The following is a 25,380-nucleotide window of genomic DNA, read 5'->3' as shown; positions in this document are numbered from 1 at the left end:
GGTTTAGCAATCCGAATGGACCAAACACAAAGCTGTATTGAGTGATGAGAGCTCATGATCTGCTGCTGAGTTCCACCTTCCATGCTCAATCATGACACTCATGAACAAACGCAGGGTCTCTTTGTACGTCATCAGAAGACGTTTAATTTAATCTCATCATCAGGAGAATGTTGGCTATATATGACCTCAGGAGACTGCCGTCATTAGATGCTGCTTTATTCAGAGGATGACACAGGTAAGTTATATTCATTTATTTTCTTTTGCACCATAGATGAAGCAGTAAGCTAAGGCTGCTGATTAAGCAGAATGTGAGTAAAAGGTTGTTCAGTTTAATTCTGATGTAAAGTCAGAGTTTTTTGTGTGTATTTTGACGTATTATTTATTCATGTGCCTGTGCTGCTATACATTTCTTGTGTAACCCCCTAAAACAATTATGCTTTAAATTGTGTTTGTAACAGCCTCTGTCATGGTTTCCTTTGAGGTGATTTTAACATTTTGAGACTGAACGTCACATACACCTTTTAATAAGCCTGTGAATCATCTGATGTTGTTAAAATAATTTTTACTTGTAGTTTTAGTTTTGTTGAGCATTGACATCTGCCATTATACAACACCACATACATCTAATTTTCCCCTCTATGACGCAGATTGCACAGAAATAAAAAGGCCTATCTTCAATATTTCTGCAGAAGGACAGTTTAGGGTAAGTCCTTTATGAATTCTCCTTTTGATGAGTATTCTGTATTACGCTGTATTAAAATCATATGGTGAATTTTAAAGTATACATGATTGTACTGTTTTAGTATAGTTATGAACACACTTGTTTGTAGAGCGACTAGTTTGACTATTATCTCTCAGGCAGCTGAATCAGAAGTTCTAAAACAATCGCAAAATCGAGCACACTTCCGCATCGCAGAATAAAGTCATCAAAGAGGACATTAATCTTTACTCAAATAGTGATCCATCATTATAACATAAAATAACTGGCTAGAAACATACTCTTTACAAAAACTGAACCTGTGATAATTGATCAAAAGCATCTTTCAGGAAATTTTATTGCAGGTGTACTAACTGCTTTTTTATTTGGAGTCTCATTGATAAGGAGCAGGCAGAGTTTAGGACCTGAACTGCAGCCAGCCACCAGGGGGCGATCAAAGTACCAGGAAGGAGCTTTACTCAAAAGCAGGCTAGAGGTACACCAATCACTTTGTGTAAATCCCATGACTTACAGCTTATTTACTGTATGCCATGTGATTATAAGGAAAACGGGTGTGTTTCTGGTAAAAAAAAAAAAAAAAAATTCTGGTTCTCTGTATGTCTTTGAGTCATTCATGTTTGGTTAGTTGTGGCAAAAGCATATGACATTTTGAGACCTTCATACTCTCTCCACTGCCTTCTGTCTCGATCTTCACAGTCACTGTATACACGGTAAGGCACATTACAATATTTGCTCTTCTTTTCTGGTTCATCTGTAATTAAAAAAGCTAAGAAGTTGCATTAGTTAGTTTCAGGAATGCCTGTTTGTGATGAGGCTGTGTTCATGAAAGAAATGCAAAATACAACAGGGCACACAGGATACGACATGTGTCTACTACTCTTTTTAACTTGCAGAATGGGTTAATTGAGGGAACACTCCATTTTGTTTAGGACATGTGCTCATTTAAGCAGCTCATCCAGAACGCTGCGGCCAGGATTCAGACCCGAAGCAGAAGATCAGGCGTTACAGGCAGAGAGAGTAAAATTTCTCAGTGAATCACTTAACGGTGTTTAACTATAACATGACATCTGTTAAATCAGTCACGTTTTATAAAGCCAGATCCACCACTGATCTATTATGTAATGAAGATATCAGCAAAAGTTCATTATCTGAGGATTTGTGCTTACCAGAGGTGTGGAACATTAAACATTTTCATGAGTCTATTAATCAAAATAAATGTTAAATATGTGATCCTGGACCACACAACCAGACATGAGGGGCAATCATCTAAAACAGACCTGTAGGTCACCTGAAAGCTGAAGAATGAAGCTCCTCACTGATGTATGGAGAGGAGGTGAGGTGTTCAGATATATATTCTTATAATACCTTTAAATTCGTATAGATTAAGGTATTAGTAACTATTAGTATGACACTGATCTTTTATCATTAATGCGCTGGGCCGCTCTATGTTTAAAAAAGCTTTCATATGTTTCAGTCAAACGTAAACATGCAGTTCTAAACAAATAATGCAGTGTGCAAACTTGTCAGAAGCAAGTCAAGTGCTGCAGCAAGGTTTTATACAGTGATGAGTTCATGTCCAGCTGTTTAAGCTCACTGATGTAACGACCCTGGTCTAGGGCATCAAGGAAGTTACATACAACACGTGACAAACAAAATATCTTTTCAGGAAGCTCTTGGACTCTATTCATCTTTTTCTTTTCCTAAACACCCAAAAATAAAGTCAAGCCTTCAGAGAAGACCAACAGAAAATAATTAATAAACAGAGAGTAGCACACACCTAAACACTGAAATGAACACTAAATAAACCTGACAAAATACCATAAACAAAATGCAATACTTACTTTTGTACTACCTACCTAACTATAAAAAAGAAAAAAGTGTTTTTAAAAAAGTCTGGCATATATATATATATATATATATATATATATATATATATATATATATATATATATATATATATATATATATATATATATACAACAAACAAAATAATAGAGGCCCTGGATCACTGCAGCTGATTTCAGGGGACATCTCAAGTGTAATTGGGGGGCCTTTTGAGAGGAAAAGTGCAGGAGAGAACACAAGGGAGAGATAAACACACATCTGCAAATACAACAGTGAACACTTCACACAGAAATTCTACTTGAGCCAGGGATGATCTTGCAGTGAGACAACACTGTGCTCAGCACCAGCCCTGACAAATAGTAACTGATGTAGCCTTGATCAGTCATTCATTTTCCTTTCAGCTTAGTCCCTTTATTAATCCAGGGTCACCACAGCAGAATGAATTTACGCAGCGGATGCCCTTCCAGCTGCAACCCATCTCTGGAAAACTAGCCTTGATTATGCAAGCTGAAACTGTTAGTCTCAGACTTGCAATGTCAAGAGGACTGGCCCTGAGAGCAGCGCTAGAGTGTAGACAATGTCTGTCGTATGCACCAGTGCAGAATGACGACATGTTGATCAAAAATGATATAACAGTCACATGAATTCTGGCTTAACTATTCAAGTGACTGCAAACTGTAATTCACCTGACAGAATCTTTGTTTTCATGGTTGTAATCATTTTAAAATCTGAGTATTGCTGTCCATGTAAACATAGTCATTTATAAATGTGACTTAAGCACACAAAACAGGGATGGACGTGTGCGTGCCACGTCCTACACAAAGTTGCCAAACTAGATGGGAGAATGTTTGCAGATTTAAATAAACTCTAAATGAACATATTTAACTTAAATATTGACTTGACTGAACCACTTTAAATCGTCAACTCTTTCCCAGTCATTAATAGGGTTGGGTATCGTTTGGGTTTTTTTCCAATACCGGTGCTAAATCGATACTTTTAAAATGGTTCCGGTGCCTGAACCATGCCACAAAATTATTTGACAAAAAATAATTTTAATGATTATAATTGAACAATATAAATATATATTTATAATAAGCCTAAAGTAGACATCAATTCATATTTTATATATTTGAATTGCTTTAATATATTTCTTTTGATCATTTGTTTGTCAGCATGAATGCAACATTTGCATAGTGCTAATAACATTACATTAGCTTACTACTAACCAGTGGAAAGGCTGTCATCAAGATCAGGGAGCACTTTTTTTCTGGTTTTGGGGTTTTTGACTACTTTTACATCAGTGATCTAATGATGTGCCTTTATCTGAATAAGACAATGATATGATTCAGCTGTTTACATGAGCTGCTTTATGAATGTTACATTTATGATTACCAGTTACATGTTATAGCACATAGATCCAGTAACATCACTGTAGAAGTATAAATCAGCCGTTACAGTAATCCACCCTGCTGCTGATAAAAGCATCAACAAGTCTTCACTGGAAACAAAGCATCTGACTCCAGCAATGTTTTTGAGATGATAGTATGCTGATTTACTGACTGCTTTGACATGACTGTTGAAACTCAGATCTGACTCCAGAGTCACACCAAGATTCTTGACCTCATTGTCTGTTGTTTGACCCTTAAAGCCAAGGTACACATTCACCTTGAGAACCTCATCTTTGTTTCCAAACAAAATCATTTCAGTTTTCACTTTGTTTAACTGAAGAAAGTTTTGGCACATCCAGCTGTTCACTTCATCAATGCACTGGCAGAGGGTGTCAATGGGGCAAATCTAGTGGATAACATTGTGTGTTTGACAGGTGTCAGACTGCAAAAGAAAGTGTGAGCAAACATCTATCAAACGGAGCTGTGTAACAGACAGAAAAGCAAGCAGCTTACAATAATGGAGATTGGTTTAAGGATTATGGCCGCTGGACGAGACCAAATTGAAGGTCATTATATGTGCTTTACGTGTATGGCTGGTACATGATGTCAGATACTTCGGGGAGTGAAATCTGAGAGAAAGTAACAGTAAGATCGGTGATAAAAAATAAGAAAAATAATCATTTTAGATCTTAAAAAGAGATCAGTATGAAGAAGCTTTATTTTTATGATTTATGTCATTGTTTCAAAATTATGATTCATTCATTTTCTTTTGAATTAGACCCTTTATTAGTCAGGGGTTGCCACAGCAGAATGAACTGGCAACTATTCCAGCATATGTTATAAACAGTGGATGCCCTTCCAGCTCCAACCCAGTACTTGGAAACACCCATACACACTCATTCACTCATACACTACTGTCAGGGTTTTTGGTTAATTTTTCATGTAACGTTTTTTATTCACCACTAGATGTCGCCATTTCAACTTTTCTTTTTTTGGTTACCTGAAATCACCGAGATCAGTTTCACATGTGCCTTATTTAGTTGTTTGTATAAAAGTAACCCTTTTTTCATCTGTTCTTGGTTATTGTTGACCCATGCCTGTCACCTACAGTGAGTTTTTCCTTGATGTACCTTTTGAAACCTGAAGTTTCCTGTTTTTGTTTCTCAACGCCATGAGAATACCTTCGCCCAACCAACTTTAACGGTTTAACACTCTCAGGTACTTGCAGATCTTATGACTTCTGTTCGTCAACTCTTTGACAAGGTCCATGTTGATTCAACCCCAGCTCCTAATGTTGCTTTGATACCCTTTTGAGAACCTATGCAATTAGGCAGAACTCGGCTTTCCCTTATGGAGAGAGACCGCCGCATGAGGGAGCAGCTTTGTCTATACTGCAGTTTATCTGGCCATTTTCGTTCCACCTACCCTCAGCTTTCAGGAAATGCCCAGTCCCGTACAGGCCAGGAAGGACTGTACATGCAAAAACTCTCCTTCCTCAAGTGGTTTTTTTTCTCCCCATTACACTCTCCTGGGCAGACCAAAAGTCCCAACTTCAAGCCTTTGTAGACTCTGGTGCTGCTGAAAAATGTTTAGATCTCACATTAGCAAAAACCCTCAATATCCCCAGTGAACCTCTTCCTGACCCACTAACAGTTACTGCACTAGATGGTCGACCACTTGCTCCGGGAGAGGTGACACACCTTACGTCCCAACTCTGTCTCTCCATCTATCAACATCAAGAGAGGATCTGTTTTCACCTCATTCATTCACCAGATCTTCCAGTTATCCTTGGTCACCCCTGGCTCCTTCAGCATAACCCATATATTGATTGGCCCACTAGCACAGTTTTGGGTTGGAGTCCCACATGCCAAACCACCTGTCTGAGTCAAAAATCCCTTAAACCTTCTTTTGAGTTTCAGGAACCCCTAGATCTGTCCCGAGTCTCAGCCCGGTACCACCATCTTAAAGCAGTTTTCAGTAAGAGGAGAGCTACTGTCCTACTGCCGCACCGTCCTTACGACTGTGCCATTGAGCTTCTGCCAGGTTCCCGTCCCCCTAGAGGTGGAATTTTTTCATTGTCCCTTCCTGAGCGGACTGCCATGGATCTCTACATTGAGGAATCCCTCGCAGCTGGAATCATTCAACCATCCACCTCCCCTGCGGGCGCTGGGTTTTTCTTTTGGGGAAGAAGGATGGTGAGTTACACCCCTGCATAGATTACAGAGGTCTCAATAAGATCACGATCCGCAATCGTTACCCTTTACCATTGATGTCCACAGCTTTTGAAATGCTGCAAGGGGCTACCATCTTCACCAAACTTGATTTACGTAATGCTTACCACCTAGTGCGTATCAAACAAGGCAATGAATGGAAGACTTCCTTTAACACACCCACAGGGCACTATGAATACCTGGCTATGCCCTTTGGACTGATCAACGCTCCTGCAGTTTTTCAAGCCCTGATTAATGATGTGCTCCGTGACATGCTAAATAAGTTTGTGTTTGTCAACTTGGATGACATTCTTATTTTCTCAAACTCCTTCCAAGAGCATGTGCAGCATGTACACAAGGTCCTTCGTCATCTGCTAGATAACCATCTATACATCAAACCAGAGAAGTGTCAGTTTCATGTCTCCCAGGTGAAATTCCTGGGTTTTGTTATAGAACCAGGACAAATCCAGATGGACCCTCAAAAGATCCAGGCGGTGGTGGATTGGCCCTCGCCTTCCTCAGTCAAGGAGGTACAGCGGTTTTTGATGTTTGTTAATTTTTATCAAAAATTCATTTTGAACTTCAGCACTGTGGCAGCCCCTTTATTTGCCCTCACCAAGAGGAACATGATTGGGTTTCGGTGGGGACCTGAAGCTGAAGAGGCCTTCTTATCCCCAATGCTGATGAACCCTTCACTGTGGAGGTTGACGCCTCTGAGGTGGGTGTTGGAGCAGTGCTATCGCAAAGGGGTGAAGATAAGAGGCTTTATCCATGTGCTTTTCTCTCTCCCCGTCTCACCCCTACTGAGAGAAATTACCATGCGGGAGATAGGGAGCTGTTAGCCGTGAAATTGGCTCTCGAGGAATGGAGTGTAATGGCTGGTTCTAATGAAACGACTAGTGCCATGATTAACGTGAGACCACAAAAATATAAGCGTAAACCTTTCCTATATTCTGAAATCCCCATACTCCAGAGTTCAACAGTATCTGATGCAGCTAAGTGTAAGCGTAAAGCACGGCGTGACCAGAAGAAGGCTCGGAAGACAAGTGAATGGAAAGGGAGGGGGACCGCTCCTCTCTGCAGCTCAAGGCACACTGCTTCTGACCCCTTACCCTCTGAATGCTCTCGCCTCTCGCAGCTGCAGCTAACTTTGGAAAGCGACATTACAAGTGCACACGGGGAAACCCACTAAGAATGTGTATCAGGATTTGCATCTGATAATGCTACATGGAATGTTGAAGAATGCTTTTAACCTGTCAACTGTATGCATTCAGATGTTTGTGTGTGTTGATTAATGTACTAATATGTGCATATGGAACAGCTATACCTTTGTTCTCATATGACATGCCCTATAAATTTTGTTAATCCCTGAAATTCTTAACTGAATGGTTAGACCACAGTATACAGTTGGTCCTTAGAAATTTATAGCTAGTAATTTGATGTATTAGGTAGAATGCACCTTGGTGTGCGGATACTTGTGTTGTATGTGTCAAGTCCTCACTGATATATGAGGTGAAGGTATGTGCCTGACCTGGTTTTGTGAGTATAAAAGCTGAGCATTTTCTGACCAGCTTTGCGCTTCCTGACTTCTGTTCATTGAGGTTGGTTGCCCTTTGTCTCTAACGAGAGGCAAAGTAAGGATTTCTTGTTTTCTGTTTGTCTTTTGTTTGTTCTACTTTTTCACTGGATTTAATTTTATTAATAAAAGTGTATTTTATTAATTTTCTTCACTGGAGTGGACATTGACTTCATTTTCCAGAACCCATCTAAGTTACCCTGTGTGGTAAAGTATGCTCTAATTTATTCTTTTGCAAAATACGTTCTTTAAAGACGATCCTTAAACTAAACTCTGGCTAAGAAATATAGCTAAGGGAGGATCCTGATCTTAACTTTGTTTAATTAGGGTGATTAAATAAAGGGAAATCAGCACATGGAGGCCCCAGCGAGGAACGTTAATATTTTTGCGAAAAGAGAATTAGAATAAGAGAGAAAGTAGGGGACGCCCGAAAAAGAAATCTCTCGAGCAAGTATAGAATAAAGTGCACATAGACCTAAAGAAGGATCTATATTCTATACGAAAACATGACTGACGCTTCGGGTATTCAAATCCATCTTATCTCAAATGAGGAGTTGAAAACACGTAAAAAGGAGAATCCTTTACATGTTTCGCCTCAATCGTGTACAATAGGTAATTGTGTTTACATAGGCGTAAGCGATCAAGAAAATAACTGGCTGGAATTGTTAGACGCTATAGATAAAGCTACGGGTACCGGTGAACAGGTAGAATTAATTCTACATAACCATAAAGGTCCCGTACAATTCCCAGAGCGATTCAGAGGACGGATAAAAGTGCTAAAAAATAGCACAACCGTGAGCCCTGAATTTTATGCTGAATCAGAGGATGAAAGAGCTGGTTCAATTTTGGGCGAGCAGGCTCATGCCGCCGCTCCATACAGGTCGGAAGTTACCTTTTTGCCTTCGCAAAGAGACAAAGAACCTGAGACTGATCGACAAATTCAGTGGGGTCCATCTACTAGTACACCGTATGATGAAACCCTAATGCGAAAAGCAAAAGCTAAAACAAAACACAGCCCCTTAAATCCATTAAAAGCTGCTACAACTAGGTTTCAAAAAATGAGTCCCCTGAGACATGACAGCTCAAGCGACTCGTCCTCAGAAGAGGATAGAATTTTATCGACTCGAGGTAGAATTCGCCAAAAGAATGCCAGGCCGAGCTCAAAAGACAGAAAAACGTCAGCTCACGTCGACGCGCGATTCATTAAAGCTGGAAATAGACGAGTAACAATCCCGGAGGGATTTAAAATACAGCTGAAAAAAGTTGAAGGCGCCACTCGATCAGAACAGAAAGAAAACGCTGACATGATCTATCTAGCAACGGCCAGCACCGCTGATGAGATCCTTGAACGCACAGATATAAATCAAAAAGCCAAATTAGACATGGTATGCGAGCTTGCTGACGCGCTTCAAGCTTTAATAAGTGGGATGATTTGGTCCGGTTTGACCGAAGATGAAAACGCTTCGAGCAAATATAATCCTAAACTCGGAACTGTGCATAAAATGAGAAAGCACTTTGCTAAAAGCGGCTCACAAGAAAGCAGAGGCAGGCAGGCAGGCGCTGAAAGTAGAAAAAGGCAGGATACCCCGCTGCCGAGTGATTCGAGCGAGACTGAAAGCTCTGAAGCAACAGACTCCTCCGATGAGGAATATTCAGTAAGAAAATCCATCATGCTTGCGGGAAAGGAAAATAAAAAGACTAAAAATTCCCAGGCAGTAAGCGAACTAAAAGAAAGAGCCCTCTATCCGCTATCTCAGCTATCTTTTCCTGCAGAAGCAACCATTATGGATAAAGCTCAGGAAATTGTTAGAATGGGCGAACTTTACAAAGCGGATGACGATCTAATAGAAGCTATGATCGTGCATCACACGCGCAAAAGAATTGCACCCGCTACTGTTAGGTTGCAGCTAGGCACAATACTGGGCAAGAGCCCAGAAGATGAAAGAAATGATCGTGCTGAATTGATCAGAGCGATCGGAGTTTACCCGTATTGTCTTGATAGACAGGGTAAAGTCGAATCAGTGTATGCACTGATAAGAGAACTCCAAGAGGTGACAGATTTAGTCCCTGGCTTAGCTGAAGCGAAACTTTTAGGGCCAGAAACCACCTGGATAGAATTGTCTAATTTCGCAATCAGGTGGGAAAGAAAAAGGAAGCTGATCTCAGAGAAGCAGAGAATTCAGCCTCCGAGAGCAGCAGCTCAGAGAGCACAAAGAGCCCCGCCCGCACGGAAAAGCAGGCAGCAGAGACAGAGAGCAGAAGCCCCTGTCACAGAAAGACATCAGAAGTCTATGCAGGAAAAACCAAAGAGCAGAAATAAATTCCAAAAATCAGATTTTAAGCAGAAACCTGCAGAAAATGATTATGTCTCAAAAGAGAACTGGGAAAGAATGACCCCAGAGCAGAGACAGGACTTACTAGATAAAAGAAATAAAAAGAAGCAGTCAAAATCAAAAAATAAGACTAGAGAAGTTAGACACGAGCGAGTTGTTAACAGTAACCGAAAAGAATCCCGAAATCGAGAGGAATAGGGTTGCCTGACTCCAGGAAAAAAGGCCATAATGTCCGAACAAATTAAAGAAACGGCAGATATGAATTTAAATATAAATTTTGAAGGAATATTATTTGATCTTGATACAGGAGCAGATGTTACAGTAGTAAGTCAGCTACCTAAAGAAGCTAAAGAAACGGAAACCGCGTTTAATGTAAAAGACTTTAGAGGTAATGTAGAAACGCATAAAGTTTATGATTGGAAAAACTTGCAAATTATCAAAGGTGTTAATAATTTAATGACACTAAAAGATGCTAGTACAATATTACAAAGCAAACAAATAGGCTGGTTAAAACAAATAAACCTGGAGCAGGAAATAAAAAGAATGGCCGAAACCAGCAAAGCCGACCGTACTAAAGTCACAGAGATATTAAGAAAATATCAAACTCACGCCGCAAGAAGTAAAAATGATTGCGGAAAATTATCTGATAAATGGCAGTACGAAATAAAAGGTGGTATTCCACCACCACAAAGGCAGTATCCGATTAATAGAAACGCGTTGCCTGAAATAAAAATCACAATTGAAGAATTAAAACGAAAAGGGATAATTAAAGAAGTTGATAATGCGCCAACAAACTCCCCTATTCAAGCGGTAGCAAAACCCGACGGGGGGTGGAGGTTGGTAACAAATTATAAAGCATTAAACAAACAAACTGTACCCGATACAAGATATCTGATTAATGCAAGAGATGCTACGGGCGCAGCCCCAGAGGGGAGACTGTTGTCCAAAATAGATCTCGCAAATGGATTTTGGTCTGTGCCGCTTAAGCCAGAGAGCAGAGCGCGCACCGCATTTACGTTTGAGAATAAACAATATGTATATAATGTTCTACCACAGGGATTTAAAAATTCTCCAAATGCTTTTCAAGCAATAATGATGGAAATACTTAAAGGCCTCCCTGTTGTAGTGTACATAGATGACATTTTAATCGTTACAAATGATGAAGAAGAACATCTTAAAATATTAGATGAGACCTTAAGCCGACTAACTAAAGAAGGATTTAGGTTAAACTATAAAAAGATGGAAATTGCTAAAGATGATGTTGAATTTTTAGGATTTCAAATAACTGGTAATGAACGATTTCTGTCGCAAACTACAGAAAATAAATTAAAGGAATTAAGAGGAAAAGAAATAACCAGTTTAAAACAATTACAGAGTATGCTGGGTACATTAAACTTTGTAAGAGATTTAATCCCCGGATATGCTAAACATGCGAAACCCCTTTATAATGCAACAAGAGGGGGAGTTTTAACTTGGAATGAGAAACTTTCCGAAATAAAGGCTAAGCTCATAGATGAAGCTTTAAATAGTGGTCGTCTTGTGAGAAGAGATGAAACCACTCCGTTAGTTGTAAAAATAGCCAACACGGAGGATGAAATAGAACTAATTATTTTTAATGAACAAAATGAAAAACATCCAGTATGCTTCATTTCCTCCACTAAACCCGCAAACCAAAGGAAACTGGAGAACATGACTGGAGGCGATATCCTTGCTACACTCGCTAAATCTCTGATTACACTGAAATGCCTTGCGCTGGACCAGCCGATCATAGTTAAGGCCAAAGGTGAAGGCATAAATCAAATAGTGAGAGAATCGAAAAATCTTATAACCGAGAACAAAAGAGTCCATTGTCATACTTGGGCTAAATGGACCGTAATTTTAAATGATACGCAATTTCAATTTAAATCTGACAAAATTCCTAAAGCCGAAAAGACTACCAAAGTTCCCATTGATAAAGTTTGTTATTATACTGACGGTACAACCGAACAGGGGATAACGAGATGGGGATGGATTCGAAAGAAAGGCCGAAAGGTCACCGAGTCAGACAAGGGTAGTTTACCAGCAGGATTAAGCGCGCAAGCTGCTGAAGTAAAAGCATTTAGGAAAGCTTTAGAGAAAGCCAAACAACTAAATGACTTTAAATGTTTTATGGTGACAGATAGTGATTACATCTATCAAGCTGTAGAGGAACATTTAGGTACTTGGAAAAATAATGATTTTAATACTTCCAAAGGGAAGCCATTAAAACAAGCTGATGACTGGAAAGTAATAGATGAGCTGATCACAGAAATTACACCAACAGTATTGCACCAAACTAGTCATACGTCACAGAATACAATGGCTGCTATAGGGAATAAGGAAGTAGACAGTTATGTACGTAGAGTACGGGCTGTTACCAAGGAAAGTCAAAAAGACTTACTTGAAAAATTACATATAGAATTAAAGCACCCTACCACAAAATATTTAGCGCTATATTGTCATGCTTTAGGCCTAAATATACAAAACTTAAAGTCTGAGTACTATAAGATAAAAGTGAACTGTCCAAACTGCAGAAAAGCAATTGATTCACGTTTTAATGATTATGGATCTATAAAAACAGATCATGAGAACGATGAAATTAGCATGGATTTTGCTGGACCTATTAGACCGCAAACGAAAAAGAAAAATTGTTATTTTCTTTTAATCACGGACAATGCGAGTGAATATACGCAGATCTTTCCTTGTAAACAAGCTACAGAAGAAGTAGTAATTGAAAGTTTACAACAATGGTTCAAATTTAGGGGAATACCTAATCGAGTCAGAGCCGACGGAGCTTTTAACCTTTCAGGTCGAAAGGTAGAACAGTTTATAAAAGATTCAGGGGCAAAATTAATTAAATCCGTGAAATATCAACCCTCGAGTAATGGAATCGCCGAAAGGCGGATAAAAGAAATTAAAAATTGGTTTTGTAAAAACAATCAATTACCTTGGGACGAACAGCTTATTGATTGCTTAAAATTTGTAAATTACAGAGTCCCTGTACCTGAAAAGGAGGAAAATCCACCAAGAAACAGGGCCAAAATAAAGGTAGGCGACATAGTCTACATACAGAAAAGAGTCCGAGGGCATAGATTTAAAGAAAATCTAGGCACGGAAGATAAAGTTAAATCAATACCATCTAATACTACCGTAGAATTAGAAGCCAACGGTATTTGGAGTCTCAGAGACATAATAAAAAAGCCGGAATAATGGCAGACACAAACTTGACCTGTGACCTCAAAGCTTGTGAAGGCCTTTATAAGCAAAAAGGCTTCATCAGAGTTATTAGAGGTTTTTCTGGACACTTAACCATTGAAAAATGGCTTAAACCAGAATATGATAGAGCACTGGGAAGAAAATCTGTTAGTGTACAAGGAACACCAGCTATCAGTTATAGGATCGAAGACTGCGCCGTATGTGGAAAACCTAATGTAGCGTTTAAACTAGCTGAAGGCTTATACGCCAATAGGCCAAATAAAGCAGAGTTGCTAATTCAGCATGGTTTAGGAGCTCATTTTCCGTGGTGGAATGAGTTAGGAGATATCGATGCGTGTGCTTTGCATGATGTCACCATCTGTGGTGATTGCAGAGAGTCACACCAGAAGGTCGAAATCGAACAATATGAGATAAAGCAGGATGGATGCTTATGCCGAAACTGTCAGTCATGTAAGCAACGGTTTATTGCCCTAGGAAGGGAATGCCGATGTGTGTATGATGGGGAAGAATTTACATCGTGTGAAAGATGTAAGAGTCTATTCAGTTGCAAGTGCTTAAAGCTAATAAGCAAAAAGCAGATATGGATGACTCGTAAATCCAAAAAGGCCCTAGGGGCCTTAGTTGAAAATAGAATAATGACAATGTGGGACATAAACCCAGTGTCCTTAATGACAAATGCAGAATCGAAATTCATGGCCCAGAGACTGAATGAACTGTCCTTTTGTCCGGAAGGTCTGCCGGGGGGGCAAGAGTCTCTGAATGGAAACGAGAGTTTTCGGAATGGCCTGATATATCTCACTCACTTAGGTGGATGGGAGACCGCTGTCAAGTTGCAGTTACACACGCAGGTCAGCTACAAGAGAGGTGGCTTTGGTGCATGTGTATGGGTTCTGCATGACAGTGAGTGGTTTAAATGTGAACTTTCTGACGCTATAATAATTACAGCAAAAGACATGACATTTAAACAGTGCATAAAAGTATGCGAACCAAAAGATGAGCCCAGTTATTTCACTGAATCAAACATCTCAGTCTATGGATCTTCACAATCCTTTAGAGAAGGGACAGCAAAACTCAAAATTATCAGATCCACACAACCATATCACTTAATGACTCGTGAACCAAGCGACGAGGATAAATCTAGGATAGAAATTCTGGATTTAACTGTTCTGTTAAATTTAACAGGAAGTTACCTGGGTATTGGAGAATGTATTCAGGGAGTAAATGTTTATCTGAATAGATCAAAAGATAAATCTGATATGGCAACAGGAAATAAATTAATACAATTTAAAAGGTGGATCTCCAAAAAATTCAGTCGAGGGACAGAATAGGATGAAACGAGTTTGTCTCTGTTCTCTGTTGCAGGAAAGCATGCAGAAAGACGGGCCTGTCAGAGGGGTGAGAGAGAGCCGGAAGTGTACGGAGTCACGGGTCCAGGAGACCGTGATGAGCCTAATGATAACTAGCTCTTTACTCCTAATTATAATAGGCACGATTTTTTCAGGGTTAGAGATAAAAACTCAAAGCATGGAAGAAACCCGGCATGTCTGTAAACATGTCGAGATAACGGAAGATTGGGTATGTCCAAATCAGGAAATAACTGTGAAAAATAAAACCTACAATAGTAGTGATTTTGAAGCAATGGTAAAGTCGTATATTAGAAATATAGACGACAGATTTTGGGTATGTAATCATTCTAACCCAATAGCTTTATTTATACCATCGAAATATAATGGTCTAATGAATAATAAAGTAAAATTTAAATGGGATAGTCTTATAGTTATAAATGAATCCCATGTAAGACTGATTGGGCTTGAAATCCTAAATAAAAATCAGACAGTATGGACTAATGAAAGTAGCCTAAGCGTCTGGAATTTGGAATTAGGAGTTGAATTAAGCAAATCAGTAGGACATTGTTGGCAGAATTTGACAAATGCTAAACAATGGATAATGACCGACTCCATTTCTGCACCCAGAAATGATAAAATACTTAGAGGCCTACATGGCGGCCGAATCAGTAAAGTTGGGTTATTATCGGAAACAGGCAATGAGACGTCTAGGAATCGCAGATTAACAAATTGGTTAATGGCGGGAGCTAAAGGACATGTGACTTATTGGCCTGATGGTTTGAATAGTACTCACCTAATATTAGGTGTTTATAAAGAAAAACCAGTAATTCCTTATGAGGAAATAGATTGGGTAACATGTAAACAACATCAAACCCAAGGTAAATATTGTGATAGCGAGAAGGCATGTATTCATAAATTGGGTATGAGACCTTTTAGCTCTAACGGGGCTAAATTTCTCATCCGGAAATATGGTGGATTGAAACCAGATTCATGGGCATCCCTTTTCCAACACAATATGGTAAAATATTGTACGGATTTGACTAAAGCAGAATACTGGTATTGCTATATAACCGGTCAGTCACTTTATGATCAAAATCTAATGGATCAATATGAAAGCGAAATATTTGACAAGTGGAAAGCTTATGTCAGATATATGGGCATTCGAGAAGAAAGAGTCTTAAATGAAACCTGTGAAACAATAAAATGTTTTATAGACAGTCATTGGATCGACAATCGAGGAATACATCCGTTAATGTTAGATAGTAGTCACGGTGTACCTGAATCAGTGGCTAATAAGAGTGGCTTAACGGACTTTATTAAATCGATTCCAGATCAACAATATAGAATGGCCCTAGCTTTGTATGTATACAAATGGGATATGCTCACGCGCGCAGAATATAAAACTAGACCAAGCCCGGTTCATATGGGACTGGTAGATAGCGTGCACGGCCTATGGCATAATAAGTTCTATATTAAATTTGATTTTAGCCATAAACTCATGGGAGCTTATCGGCATCAATTTAATAAATTGAGGTTTTTTCATCCAAATTTTAGGAAAACCATTTATACCAGAAACTTAGTTGATGTTTCCTATGAAAATAGAACTCATGATTACTGGAAAGGTGGAGCTACCTTAAACATGGGTTTTAGTGGGTTTAAATGCAATTTATATGAAAACAGTGGATTAAACAACAGTGCAAGCCTCATAGGAGCTGAATTGCAAGAATGTGATCCAGATATATTTAATAATTGGACTTATAAATATATACCGCCTTATGCTCGTAAGGAGACGAGATAAGATTGTTTAAGGGAGAGAATAGTTTCTGCTCCTGGGAAAATTATTCCATCATAACGGAAAAAATTAGGGATAGGTGTGACAAAATTAATTGCTCCATTCCTTGGCATGCAATCTTTGTGTCAGCACTTCCCATAGTTGCAAAATATGAAAACCAGGTTAAAAAACACTGTGCGATTATAGGGCTTGAAAATTTTCATGTTAAAAGAAAATTAACAGAATTAGTTGATGATTACATAGAGGGGACGAGCTTGGGTCCAAATTGGCACTTTATGCACAATTGGATCTCAGCCTTAGACATTGTCATAGATGATGTCCCAATAATTGTCAAAATTAGAAAGACCTTGTTAAATGCAGGAGTGATAATTAGCTTGGGTGCTGGAACAGCAGTTGAAATTATTAAAAGAACCGTGATCGGATACTGGAAGTGGATCAAGTTAATTTTGATCATTATGGGATGCATTGTGGTTATTGTGCTTCTTATTAGCGTATCCCTTAAGACAGCACAGCTATGTGGTGTTCTGAGCAGTGTCTGCGGGGTCAGGCGTTATGCTCGCCTAAGGTCAAGGGTCCCAGAGTAGAGTAAAAAACAAGTCATGGACTGTATTTAAAGGCTGCAGTCATAACAGTCTAAACGAACATTTAGTGGAAGAGACTGACTTGATTGCTCATCTCCAAAACCTCTGAAATTGGAAGAAAATGGCATCTATGAATGGAAATTACGGGAATGCTGATAACATTGTGTCGGGAACAAACCTTGCTCAGGTAAATAAATTCTAATCATTTTAAATTGTGAAGAAATAATTTATTATGATGACCCAGTAATATGGGAATAGAATGAGAGAAATAACAGTTATGATTGTTTTAATAGTCTTGCCACTGTTTAATCAATCATAACAAGATGTCAGACACATCTGGGTACGAGATACAGTGTTATCAGTAGGGTAATTTTTGGGTTTTTGTGGTTTTTTATGATTTTTGAAAAGGATTGAATTTTATTTGAACTTTTCAAAATGAATGTATATTAAACCAAGGACCAACTGTTTTCATTTGTGTAATCTATAATAATTGCGTAACAATGTTAAAGCAATTGTGGGTGAAGAATGAAACAACAGAGATGTAATTGTTATAGTTATGACATTTGGGTAATTATGACATATTGATCTTTTTAGATTTCGAGAGGGGGAAGAGCAAGTGACGACAACCTGGCCTGTACCCATAGTACAAGAATGTGCAAAATTTATTACCACAACAATGGAAGAGAATTTCAGTGTTGTATGAACTGTTTTGTGACCACTGATAAAAACTTTAACACGATTCATTATATTCTCTGTTGGAATGAAGGCCAATTACAGCCGTTGTTATCAAAATTAATAACTGCCAGAGGGCAATTAATTTTACCATGGGCTCCCGTGGTTACACATAGAATGAATCGGCGTAGCAAGTTCTTTGTTCGGCCTTATTGGGTAAATGGAGAAATCCAGATGGGCTTAGTAGTTAGTAATGGCACCATACATATCCAACCCACAGGAACAAGTTCTGGTGTGGATGGATGGCCGGTGGGAGAGTACCAAGACGGAGGAAATCCTATGGCGCAACGGGGTGATACTTCGACTAACGAACGCCCAGATCTGGAGTTTACCAGAGACCTCGCGGCCTTTCTCGCAGACGAAAAGAATTGGCCGGCGTCTCTTGGCCGCAATGGGGCGAAGTAACTTGCTAACCGTGCAGTTATTTTACCGTAAGAGAGAAAAGTTATTCAATCTTTGGTTAATTGGCACGGATGGATGGGCCGTTCAACTCCAACAGTGTATATATAAATCGAGTGTGTTAGATGAATTGGATAATGATTATTTTGTGTCTCAACTACACATGGCAAGAGGGGATGTAATGGCTGGTTCTAATGAAACGACTAGTGCCATGATTAACGTGAGACCACAAAAATATAAGCGTAAACCTTTCCTATATTCTGAAATCCCCATACTCCAGAGTTCAACAGTATCTGATGCAGCTAAGTGTAAGCGTAAAGCACGGCGTGACCAGAAGAAGGCTCGGAAGACAAGTGAATGGAAAGGGAGGGGGACCGCTCCTCTCTGCAGCTCAAGGCACACTGCTTCTGACCCCTTACCCTCTGAATGCTCTCGCCTCTCGCAGCTGCAGCTAACTTTGGAAAGCGACATTACAAGTGCACACGGGGAAACCCACTAAGAATGTGTATCAGGATTTGCATCTGATAATGCTACATGGAATGTTGAAGAATGCTTTTAACCTGTCAACTGTATGCATTCAGATGTTTGTGTGTGTTGATTAATGTACTAATATGTGCATATGGAACAGCTATACCTTTGTTCTCATATGACATGCCCTATAAATTTTGTTAATCCCTGAAATTCTTAACTGAATGGTTAGACCACAGTATACAGTTGGTCCTTAGAAATTTATAGCTAGTAATTTGATGTATTAGGTAGAATGCACCTTGGTGTGCGGATACTTGTGTTGTATGTGTCAAGTCCTCACTGATATATGAGGTGAAGGTATGTGCCTGACCTGGTTTTGTGAGTATAAAAGCTGAGCATTTTCTGACCAGCTTTGCGCTTCCTGACTTCTGTTCATTGAGGTTGGTTGCCCTTTGTCTCTAACGAGAGGCAAAGTAAGGATTTCTTGTTTTCTGTTTGTCTTTTGTTTGTTCTACTTTTTCACTGGATTTAATTTTATTAATAAAAGTGTATTTTATTAATTTTCTTCACTGGAGTGGACATTGACTTCATTTTCCAGAACCCATCTAAGTTACCCTGTGTGGTAAAGTATGCTCTAATTTATTCTTTTGCAAAATACGTTCTTTAAAGACGATCCTTAAACTAAACTCTGGCTAAGAAATATAGCTAAGGGAGGATCCTGATCTTAACTTTGTTTAATTAGGGTGATTAAATAAAGGGAAATCAGCACAGGAGACACTGGCTCGAGGGGGCGAAACATCCATTCCAAGTTCTAACTGACCACAAGAATTTTAAATATATCCAACAGGCCAAACGACTTAATCCCCACCAAGCACATTGGTCTCTATTCTTTAACTGATTCCACTTCACACTCACCTATCGTCCAGGATCTAAGAATCTGAAACCTGATGCACTGTCCCGAGTTTATGTGAAGTCCCCGCAAGAGGACTGTATCAGACCGATTGTCCCCAGCTCTAAGATATTAGCCCCTATCAGGTGGGAGCTGGAGGGTCTGATAAGGAAGGCCCAAACTAAGGACCCAGAGCCAGGCGGTGGTCCTCCCAACTGTTTGTATGTCCCTAGAGTTGTTCGATCAAAAGTCCTCATGTGGGGACACTTGTCACAGCTTACTTGCCATCCGGGCTCTGCCCGCACCCTTGAATTCTTGCAAAGACGATTTTGGTGGCCAACCATCAAGGAAGATGTGATGGCATTTGTTAAGGCCTGCCCCACTTGCAACAAAAACAAAAGTTCCCATGAGCCACCTTAGGGATTTCTCCACCCACTCACCATACCTCACAGACCATGGTCTCATATATCTATGGATTTTATCACTGGACTCCCCCATCCCAAGGAAACACCACTATTTTAGTCATAGTAGACCGATTCTCAAAGGCCGCCCGCTTCATTCCCCTGTCTAAACTTCCCACGGCCAAAGAGACAGCTGAACTAATCATGAACCATGTGTTCGGAGTCTTTGGAATTCCCCAGGACATCGTCTCAGATCGGGGACCTCAGTTTTCCTCCCGATTCTGGTAAGCGTTCTGTCAATCCCTAGGGACCACTACAAGCTTATCCTCCGGTTTCCACCCAGAATCAAATGGACAAACAGAAAGACTCAACCAAGACCTCGAAACCACCCTTAGATGCATGACAGCAAACAATCCCACCACTTGGTCTCAGTTCATTATGTGGGCTGAATATGCGCATAACTCCCTGTGTTCATCAGCTATGGGCATGTCCCCTTTTGAGTGCCAGTTTGGCTATTCCCCCCAACTATTTCCTGAACAGAAGGTGGAAGTAGCAGTCCCTTCGGCCCTCCAGTTTGTTAGACGCTGTCGCTGGACTTGGAAGAAGGCATGTCTCAAACTTCTCAAAGTATCCCAACAATACCAACACCAGGCTAACCGCAGGCGCAGACCCGGCTCCCAATCTGCGTCCGGGCCAAAGAGTCTGGCATTCCACCAGGAGCATTCTCCTACGGGTTGACTCCATGAAACTATCCCAGTAGTTCATTGAACCATTCAAGATCGCCAGGAAAGTAAACCTAGTCACCTACAAATTATACTTGCCAAAATCTTTAAAGATAAACCCTACCTTCCATGTGTCTTTACTTAAACCAGTTTTGTCTTCTCCTTTCTTTGTAGCAGGTAAACCTCCCCCTCCTCGTTTTGTTGGAGGGCAAGCAGTCTATACAGTCCGCCGGATACTGGACGTCCGTAAAGTACGCAAAACCCGACAGTATCTCATGGACTGGGAAGGCTATGGCCCTGAGGAGCGTTCCTGGGTCCTTGCCAAGGACATCCGTTAGATCCGAGACTCATTCGAGACTTTCACGCTCTTAAGATGAAATCACTCGGCAAGAACGTCAGGAGCCGTTCCTAGAGGGGGGGGGGCTGTCAGGGTTTTTGGTTAATTTTTCATGTAATGTTTTTTATTCACCAGTTTCAGTTTCACATGTGCCTTATTTAGTTGTTTGTATAAAAGTAACCCTTTTTTCATCTGTTCTTTGCTCGGTTATTGTTGACCCATGCCTGTCACCTACAGTGAGTTATTCCTTCTTGTTATTTAAGCTAGTTCTCTTGTATCTAATATTTCTTGGAGTTTTTTGGATTTTTTTCTGTTCAGAAGTTTTTGCCTGTCTGAGTTGATGTACCTTTTGAAACGTGAAGTTTCCTGTTTTTGTTAACTGTTTTTTCATCTTCCATTGAAGATTGTTTTTTGTTGCTAATAAAAGTCCTCAAGGAATCTGAAAGTGTCTCATTGCTGGGTTCTTCAACTACCAGTGGCTCAGTGGTAAGCAGTCCACACTCACACGCCAGGGACCCGGGTTCGATCCCCGAGCCTGACACACTACGGCAGTGTAGTTGATCAGTTCCCCTATAGCGCATGTGTTTGGACTGTGGGGGAAACCGGAGCACCCAGAGGAAACCCATGCCAACACGGGGAGCACATGCAAACTCCACACAGAAACACCAACTGACCCAGCCGAGACTCAAACCAGTTACCTTCACCACTGCGCCACCATAACACCCTGTGTCAGAATTTCATTTATATATATTTTTTGCAGGAACAATTCTGAATAACATGTCTTTTTATTTTTTGCAGGCCTGTAAAGATGGATACCCCATTGTCAAGTGAACTGAACGAAATTCTTAAAAATAGCAGGTCAATAAGTGGACCCACCACAAAATATATTCTGACCCCAACCGTTTTAACTGATGGAGAACTGCTGAGGAAGGAGAGAATTGGACCACAGAATGAAGGCAAACCTAATAAGGTCATACTACTGGTTGGAGAAACAGGAACAGGGAAATCTTCCCTCGTCAACGCAATGATCAATTACATCATGGGCATCAGATGGGAACACAAGAAGTGGCTGGAAGTCATTGAGATATCTGAAGACCAAACACAGTCTCAGACGAGAGCAGTGACTGTCTATGAGGTTTCTGCACAGAGCAGTCCATTCCATCTCACTGTTATCGACACTCCTGGGTTTGGTGACACAGAGGGCTCTGATAAAGACAGACGCATCGCTGAAGCTCTACAGCAGTTGTTCAGGCCTGAGGATGGCATTCGTGAAATTCATGCCGTGTGCATCGTGCTGAATGCGGCAGATGTGCGACTCCACAAGAGAAAGCGCAATATATTAGATGAAATTCTGTCTTTATTTGGCAAAGATATCAACAAACACATCTTACTCCTGCTCACACACCAAGAAAAGCAAACGCTTCCCAAAAGAATTGGTAATTTTTTCATGGAATCATTTGATAAATATGTAAACAATGCACACACTTGTTTTAAGTTTGACAACTGTCAGAGTGAATACTGTCATGTGAATGACAGAGAGAGTTATAAAGCCTCTTGGGATAATGGCATTGAAAACTTCAGGCAGTTCTTTGACTATATGAGCAAGATTCCCCCAATAAGCTTACACATGACTGAAGGTGTGCTCAGAGCCAGGAAACAGCTGGATGCCTGTGTCAGCAATTTACAGAGCAGAATCGAACTGGCAGATCTGAAAAAACGAGAACTGGAACAAACCAAAAAAGCTCTGGATAAACTTGGAGAAGTGCAGAAGAACTTTCAGTATGAAGTTGATAAACCTTACAAAGAGCTGGTCCCAGTGGATCCATCCTGGTGGCACTTGAGCAAACAGGCGACCCGATGCGAACACTGTCAGGAGAACTGCCACTATCCCGGATGCTGGTGGGTCTCAGAGGTCTCAAAGTGTAGTGTGATAGATAAAAAGAGTAAAAAGTGTACAGTCTGCACAGAAAAGTGTGAAGTCAAGAAACATGTGAAAGATGACAAGAAATATGTGAATGAAACAAGAAGGGTCACCAAAACAAATGAAGATCTGAAGAAGAAATACGATGAGTATGGAGAGAAGAAAAGCTTGATGAGCAGACTGGAGGAAGACATCCAGCAGACAGAGGTGGAGAAGATCAGGCTTGTGGAAGAGTGCTATCAGTGTTTGGAGAAACTAATGGAGACGGCATTAAAATCCACATCCATCTCCTCCTTCATCCATCTAGACTTCATGATTGAGAAGATGAAGGAAACTGGAAATCAAGAAAGAGTTCAGAAACTCGAGGATCTTAAAAAGAGAGCAACTGAGGAGAATGAGGAACTGGCTGAAATGATGAAGAACGCATCTCTCTGTTATTGAATGCTATAGGCAGATCCAGCCTAGAGATGATCTTAGCTGACCAGTAGTGTCTCATCAACTAATCGAATGATTACATTAATGCATTACTTTAGTTTAATTAGGAAATTTATTTAGTACATAAAGCAAATTAGAGGAATAGTTTGAGTTTTGCTGAACATTCATTATTTGTTAATTAATAAAGTTATGAGCATTTACACAAACTACAACCCCTGAACCAGCTAACAATAAAACACAGCAAACTACAGAAACTACAACAAATCAAGCAATCAGAAAGTGCCACTGATAGTCCAGCAGACCTACAGGAAACCAGAGGAGAACAACCCAAACATCTTTCATCAGCTGCTGAACATTTGTGTTGGTCAAATATATCAGTAAACGATTACACACAAGTATATACAGCAATGCAGGATTTAGGGATTTATAGTGAAATGTTCTGAATCTAATCTGCCTATAATGTGTCTGAAATCAGTCAATCAATATATGCTCCGTTCAGGAAAATATAGACCAAACAATATCATTTAAAGAGGTCATAAGCTGACAAACCAAGAGTTGATTCGACATTAAAGCATGCGGTCGTATTGTGTCTGTGGAGGGTGTGTAATGACGTGATTTACTCCTGTTATTCATTTACATCTGGTGATTTAATGATTCATTACTGTTGTTAATTTTGAGGTTTTATATGTTATTTGACTTATTTTACTCATTTGCTTGCCCTGCTGTTTAACCTCATGGTGGTTTGAAGAGATCTTTGTCTTTACATGTATTAGAAATAAGCGGATGTCTCCGTGTATAAGTTTTAAATGTCGCATGATGTTGTGAATCAGTCATTGTTCTCTAGTATATTAACGCTTTTGCTGATATTGTTCTGGTCTGAGCTGATGAAGCTTAACGTTGTCTGACATTACAGAAATATATGCACAGGATTATTCAATAAACTGCTCTTTATCCTCCTGATTCTGCATGGCTTGTTTGTTTTTTCTTGACTATTAATAAGTGTTCATAAGATTTACTGCTTTTACATCTGGCGAGCTGAATCTGATATTTCTAATGGTATTTCTAATATATGTGGACATGCACTAAACAATGTGGCATATCTGGGTGTAATACACACTAAATCACCTTCTGGGTTAATTATTTTAAATTAATAGAACCAAATTTAACCCAATGTCTGGGTTAGTCCATAGTTTACCCACTACAGGTTTAATTAATCCAGCATTTAGATTGAAGGCATTACTCAATTTCTAGTCAGATTTTTTAATCTCCAGAATCAGTTCACTGCATGATGTTGATGGCTTAATTTTCTTTAAATAAGTAAATAAATCCTCCAAAATCAACAGACGACTCTGGATGATTGCAGCATGCTGGAGGAGAAGCAGCAGGACACGTTTGACAGAGATGTGCTTGTCAACAGAGGATCTGTCAGAGGCAGAAATACACTGTTGATCAGTGGGGGAATTCAGCAAGTGAGCACTGATCACTCAAATCTGGAAGATGTGTCAGAATCAGCATCAGTCACACACCATGCCCACTGGTGAATTTAGTGCTAAGAACTGCACTGTAAAAAATTACTCAAGGGGGTGTTAAATACCACCCAAGAAAATCAGGTAAAGTTTAATTAAGTTTATGAGTTAGCATCTAAAATGCAACATAATGGGTACATTTTACCTACACTATCTATTTTTTAACAGTAAAAAAATGCAACACTTAAAAAATGAGTAAAGTATACTCTTAAATATTTGCTTTGGTTAATTGAGCATGCGTCAACATCCAGGAGGGAATCGTGGGGTCGCCATTTTCCATGTCATTGCCAACGTGGTGGGACGGCAATTGAATTACAGGTAAGTTTTATTTGACTTGTTGATATATTGAATGCAAATGTTAAGTTGTGCAACGTTAAAATCAACCAGAAGATTATAATTTGCGCGCTTCTCTTTGTTGTCGACACCACAGAGACAGATTCACATTTTAGAATTTGTGGTCAGTCAAATTAGCATTTAAATTTTAATTGCCCAGTACTCGCACCTGCTAATGTGAATAAACATCTATA

The 25,380-nt window shown here is 39.7% G+C and overlaps 3 protein-coding genes across 4 annotated transcripts in view; 2 read left to right on the top strand and 1 right to left on the bottom strand.

The window, feature by feature from the left end:
• Window positions 1-25,380, top strand: part of LOC148682569 (uncharacterized) — a 1,090,975-nt gene that overhangs the window by 204,163 nt on the left and 861,432 nt on the right. The window lies entirely within an intron of this gene.
• hspa12a.2 (heat shock protein family A (Hsp70) member 12A.2) overlaps window positions 1-25,380 on the bottom strand; it is a 40,538-nt gene that overhangs the window by 12,731 nt on the left and 2,427 nt on the right. The gene's annotated exons all lie outside the window — the stretch shown is intronic.
• Window positions 1,303-24,287, top strand: LOC147845331 (uncharacterized). Its single transcript, XM_087249989.1, has 2 exons — window positions 1,303-1,428; window positions 21,770-24,287. Exon 2 carries the CDS (start codon window positions 21,780-21,782, stop codon window positions 23,331-23,333), a length of 1,554 nt encoding a protein of 517 aa, XP_087106115.1. The 5' UTR covers window positions 1,303-1,428; window positions 21,770-21,779; the 3' UTR covers window positions 23,334-24,287.

This window comes from Danio rerio, chromosome 4 (assembly GCF_052040795.2).
Source record: "Danio rerio strain M-AB ecotype USA chromosome 4, GRCz13ab, whole genome shotgun sequence".
In the NCBI taxonomy this organism is placed as follows: Eukaryota; Metazoa; Chordata; class Actinopteri; order Cypriniformes; family Danionidae; genus Danio; species Danio rerio.
This window is presented reverse-complemented; position numbering and strand designations above follow the sequence as displayed.

Coding starts and splice junctions, on each gene's coding strand:
- LOC147845331 (XM_087249989.1), top strand. CDS start 21,780: ATGGATACCCCATTGTCAAGTGAACTGAACGAAATTCTTAAAAATAGC.